Raw genomic sequence first — 5756 nt, 5'->3', positions numbered from 1 at the left:
CGGAAACAGGCTCCAGGCTCTGAGCCATCAGCCCAGAGCCCGACGCGGGGCTCGAACTCACGGACCGCGAGATCGCGACCTGGGTGAAGTCGGACGCTTAACCGACTGTGCCACCCAGGCGCCCCCGGGAATTTGTGTTTTAATGCCACGAGTTACAGTTTCTGCCAGACGTGTTCGAACAAAGGAAGAGTGCAAGGGACACGCCCCCCTCTGCACCTTACTCCTAACGGATCCGGACACAAGTTGGCAAAACTAGGTGACTGTCACTGTACGTCGTTGGTACCATATGGCAAATTCTACTCCTTTGCCCCGAGAACTAGTACGTGAGGTGTTATAAAGTAAAAAGGCTAACCAACATTACAAAAATGAAGTTAGCAAAATTGAACTGCAAATGTGGCATTCAGGTGTGGGGGTGAGGGTGGGATTAAAAAAAGAGAGAGAGAGCAAAAGCATCAACTTTAGATCTGGAAATGCCACGAGCTTTCCTTGCCATGGGAAACAGTCGAAAACAACGATCTCCCCCCTGGCTTCATTCTGGGCATGATGCACCATTTGTCCGCGTGTTGCCTTCGCTGGTCTTAGGCCTTCCCTTTCACGGGATTCGGCTTTTCTGCATGTAGATTTTTTTTCCTCAGGTCTTCTAGCTTTGAGCTATTTAGGCTACAATTGTGCCGAAGTGCTTAATATTCACGTCTTTTTTTTTCCCCTGTGTCAGTGTGCTCAAGAATCTGCTGGAGCCAATTTATTGATGCATTTTCAAACAGACTTAATATGGTAATTAGCTCTCATGCAGACTAGAAAGCATTCTCTCCCACTCCAATCCCCCCCCCCCAAAAGTGCCAGCAAATTGTATGCACTTAAGTTCTGCAATTACACAAATGTGACTGGGGGCTGGGGGAAGAAACGAAGTTTGCTTTTGTGAGCTGTTAGTATGTGTATTCGGTGCCGCTATCACAGGAACGTCCATACTGATGTTTTAGAACTAAGCTATGCATGAAAAGCACATCAAGGGAGTCGATGACTGGACATTGAAATTAGCCTTCACTTGTCCTTTCCCACAGATGTCGATTAACCCTCTCAGAAATTGGGTCCTTCGCTTACATGGCGGTCTGGATGCCGGGCTTCAGGTGCACGTTCAGAGTGTTTACCTCTAAAACGACTAGATCAAGAGCCCCTCCGTCCCCACCAGAGCGGTCTGCTTCTATCAAATCCTCTACAGAAACAGAACTCCTAAATTCTTACAACTGGATTGCACTTCAAATACCCAAGGAGTATCCGTCCAGTATGCAGAAGATTTGGTCACAGTGTGACAGGTGTAATGATTCAAAAGCTCAGCCAGTGGGGTGCCTGGGTGGCTCAGGGGGTGGATTTCGGCTCAGGACATGAGCTCATGGGTCATGAGATCAAGCCTCGAGTTGGGCTCTATGCTGACGGCACGGAGCCTGCTTGGGATTCTCTCTCTCCCCCTTTCCCACTCAATTCTCTGTCTCTCTCTGTCTCTCAAAATAAATAAATAAGCATAAAAGAAAAAACAAAAAGCTCACTCAGTGATGGCTGTACTCCAGCATCTACATGGACACAAACCTATCGTGTTTAACGAAAACTGACCTTTAGGAGGAAAATGTCAAAAAATCCCATTCTCATTATTAAAACTTGCTACTCACCGTGTCTAATGTCTTCTACAAGTAAACGAACTTGTAGAACGGTATGAACTCTGAGTACAGTCAGAACCCTGGCAGACAATAAATACTGAACAGAACTTTCACAGATGACAATTACAACATTCCTGATGGCTGGCGTTGAGCTACCTCCAATGACACAAATACTTCCCTCGCTTACTCACCTATGAAATTGTTCCACTCAAAATCAAGATCCCCTTGGTGGGCCAAACAGCCTCTCATAATGTTTGAGCAGTAGTTGTAACATGGCTTCACGGTCACGAGCCCCTGGCAGTGGGAGCAGTAGACCATCCTCAACAAGGCGTGGGTACACTGGGCAGTGGGGTTCACCTGGTTTGGGAGAAGAGAAAGACAATGGTGGGGCCAAGATAACACAGAAATTCCAAGTCCATCAAGCTGACCCTGAAGGTTGGGCCACAAATTCAACTTGAGAATGAGTTGTGACAGACCATGCTGAGCGGGCCTGGCCTGCTTCTTCTAGAGGAAGATTAGATAAAAGGAAGGAGGGAGGCTGGGAACAAGGGTGGAGGGAGGCAGAAACAGGGCTTAACCTTAAATCATCAAGGTGCATGGATTTCCCACCCTGTAGACTCCCATTCTTCCTCCCTCCCAGTCCTTCTCTCTCTTAAACACACTCACTCGCTCTCATTTTCCATGGCTCGATTGTTTCAAAGTCCTCTTACAAGTAAATCTCCGGGATCGGCCACGAGACACAGCAGAGGTGACCTCCTCCTGCCCGCCACGCCTGGCCTGGGGTGGCCTCTGCCTTGCCAGACTGGGACCCAAGCGTATCTGCTTCTCAAACACACAGACCACGAGACTGTCCTTTGAACCTTAATCCCCCAATCAAGGTTTAGAAGGGTACCCAGTCTGTACTCCATTCTGTGCCAGTAGCTATGCAGAAGGGAAAAAACAACAAATACTCTACAGACGTGAATCTGAGTAAATGTAAACGTGGGGTGAGGCGGAGGCCTCCCGAGGCCCGGGACCAGTACAACACAGTGTTCAGGGAAAACCTGATGGAAGAGAGGAGGCTTCAGTTACATTTTGAAGAAAGGGTTGGATTTAACTGGCCAAATGAAGGGACACCATCCAAGCCGGGGAGAGGGAAACGAACACGGGCTGTAAGAGGGCGTACCGAGCGTGTGGGGCTGAGGAGGTGCGGGGACTAAGACTGAATGCCAAGGAAGGAGGGTGCATGTGGCCAGGGCTTGAAGGCACATGAAGACCAGGCAGACACGGAGATTCCATATGGCACGACACAGGAGGCGACTAAAGTTCAGGACGAAGGGGAATAGCAAGGATGAAAACGATACCCAAGTCAGACTGGGCTGGCCGTCCACTTAGTGTCTGCTTTATACTTATTTTTTTTAATTTATTTTCTTTAAAAATTTTTTAATGTTTGTTTATTTTTGAGAGTGTGTGGGGGTGGGGCGCGGGGCAGAGGCAGAGAGAGAGGTAGACACAGAACTCGAACTCACCAACTGTGAGATCATGACCTGAGCCACTAAGGTCGGACGCTTAACCGACAACCACCCAGGCGCCCCAACTTCTTTTTTTTTAATGTTTATTCATTTCTGAGAGAGAGAGAGAGAGACACACACACAGAGAGAGAGAGAGAGAGAGAGAGAGAGAGAGAGAGAGCGCGCGTGTGTGTGTGTGTGTGTGTGTGTGTGTGTGAGAGTGGGGGAGGGGCAGAGAGAGGGAGACAGAGGATCTGAAGTGGGCTTTGCGCTGACAGCAGAGAACCGGATGTGGGGTTCGAACCCACAAACTGTGAGATCATGACGTGAGCCGAAGTCAGACGCTCAACTGACCGAGCCACCCGGGAGTCCCTCCTCTTTCTACTTCTATACGGTGATGCTGTCTGAGGCCCGCAAGAGCTGGTTCCACGGGCCATGTTTTCATCGATGCTTAGAAAGTGTGGCTAGGCATCACTCGCTGGCAGTTGCCCAAAGGTTCCCGTCTTCCATTCTCTCTGCCCCAGCCTCGGCTTTTCGGGGTCACTAGGAGAGGATTAGCGCATCCTTCTCGATCTGCACACGTGAACTTTACACCAGCGCAGGGAGCACATGCTGGGACCCAGGGCGGTCTGGCCGCACACGTCACCTCCTCCGCAGCGTGACTTCGGATGCCGCTTATCAACAGTACCCTTAGGAACAGGAACCGGGGCAGAGGTCGGGGAGCAGGGGGCCGGGGGGCTGGAACTAGCAGGAGAAAACCTTAACACCTTTGGGCTCCTACCTGACGTATACACACACACACACCCTCTTATCTTCACCAGACCTCTAGCCTAAAAGGGGCAGGGCGGGAACATCCAAAAACAAGGTGGTACCCGTTTATGTTAAAGTCAACAATCCCGATAAAGAATTAGGACTTTTCCAAAGTCTTAACCAGGCCCATGTTAGTCCTTTTAATTATGTTTTAACGTCCAGCGTAATCTTGGCTCCCCAACCAGTCCGGATAACTAAAAGTTCATTCCTTTGAAAGTCACAGGCGGTTAAGACTTAAACCCCTGCCCTCCCCACCCCCTCGTTTTGTGGATGGGCAAACAGGCCTGGAGACAGGAGGTGGCTGGACAAGCCTGGCGTCACAGAAGTCAGAGCTGGAAGGGGCCTTAGAGATCACATAGTCAGGCTCTCACATTTAAGAGATAAGAAAACCAAAGCCAAGCAGATTAACTGACTTGTTGATAGTCACCCTGTACATCTGATTCTAGAACTGCACCTGATCAAACATTTCCCAGACGGATCATGCTTCCCTGTCTTCTTACTACACACCAGACACGAAACTCTCAGCTGGGGCATCAGTTGCTTTCCTCTTTAATGATACTGCTAAACGCCTGTATTTGAGAGACGTAAAGAGTCAGAATGTAAATCTCTATGAGAAATCACAGAATAGCCTATGGCGTTTGTTGAATATTATGCTTAAGAGTTAACAACGTTGGGGCGCCTGGGTGCCTCCATCGTGACCTCACAGTTCGTGGCATCGAGCCCCGAGTTGGGCTGCGCACTGAGCCTTGAGCCTGCTTAAGATTCTCTCTCTCTGCCCCTCCCCTGCTGGTGCCAGCTCTCTCCAAAAAAAAAAAAAAAAAAAAAAAAAAAAAGAGGAAACAATGTCTCAGTACAAAAACATGTAGAAAGCTAAAGTGCCAACAAATAGTTACTGAGCACTTATCTCGGCGGTGGGGATTACTCTGGAATGTATTTGTGATAAGGTAGCGAGGCAGGTAGGAATCTGTGTTGGAATATGGAACTTGTTCTAGAAGGCACACAGACATTCCAAAATGGTATGGGCCTTTAGGAAATAAGCAAAATTGAAAAGCCCAAGAGTTATACTCGAGACACAGTTTTTTCCAGAGAGACCTTTTTCTCCTTCTTTTTTTTTTTTTAAACTCTAGGACGTGGTCTGCTGTATTCTTACTTCCACTGTAAGTCTAATCTGGGATGTAGCAGATCTTGTAGTACAGTTCCCTAACACAGGGACATGTTGGCTCGAGTTTGAAAAACAGAAACTGAAGGAAATGACACAGTAGAGTTTTATTAAAGGAAGATTATGAAGCTGGGTTTGGCCGACTTTTTCCATTTCATTCTCTGGCTAAGCACTGGCTCATGCTCTACACAGGACTGGCGGTCTAACCACTAAAAACGATCACAAGGAACTAAGCTATAACATGCTCTGGAAATGCTAAATACCAGGACTGAGGAGAGGTGGCAAAGTTCTAAGAAAACTGCGATGGGGAAGCACACGCACAACAGCCATGTTGGGGCAAATCGAATGGAATCTTTTGTCTCACAACCCTTGTGTGAGAATGAGGCCCCGGTATAGAGGAGGGTTGTAACACAGTCAGGAAACGGAAAGAAATAGGGGTCCCCTGTAATGCTCATCCCCACCCCCAGAGGTAATAGCAATAATGTGACCACTCCCCAGGCCTTGGGTCCCCCTCTCACCGACCCAGCCAAGCTCAGGATGGTGAACCCAGAGTGCCAAGGAGCAGCTCTCCCTTTGGACTCTGGAGTACCCAGGGGAGAAACAAAATGGAGTAGATTCCTTAACGCCCCTCACCCATTTAGCTCG

At 48.6% G+C, this 5756-nt stretch overlaps 1 protein-coding gene across 1 annotated transcript in view; it reads right to left on the bottom strand.

Moving 5' to 3' along the window:
- The window catches only part of GPC4 (glypican 4), a 111034-nt gene that overhangs the window by 8160 nt on the left and 97118 nt on the right, over nucleotides 1-5756 (bottom strand). Inside the window, exon 4 of the mRNA XM_040468142.1 lies at nucleotides 1844-2009. Coding sequence (XP_040324076.1) covers nucleotides 1844-2009 — 166 coding nt within the window. The remainder of the gene's footprint in view (nucleotides 1-1843; nucleotides 2010-5756) is intronic.

Source organism: Herpailurus yagouaroundi, unplaced genomic scaffold (genome assembly GCF_014898765.1).
Source record: "Herpailurus yagouaroundi ecotype Mexico unplaced genomic scaffold, PumYag 67681, whole genome shotgun sequence".
Lineage (NCBI taxonomy): Eukaryota > Metazoa > Chordata > Mammalia > Carnivora > Felidae > Herpailurus > Herpailurus yagouaroundi.
This window is presented reverse-complemented; position numbering and strand designations above follow the sequence as displayed.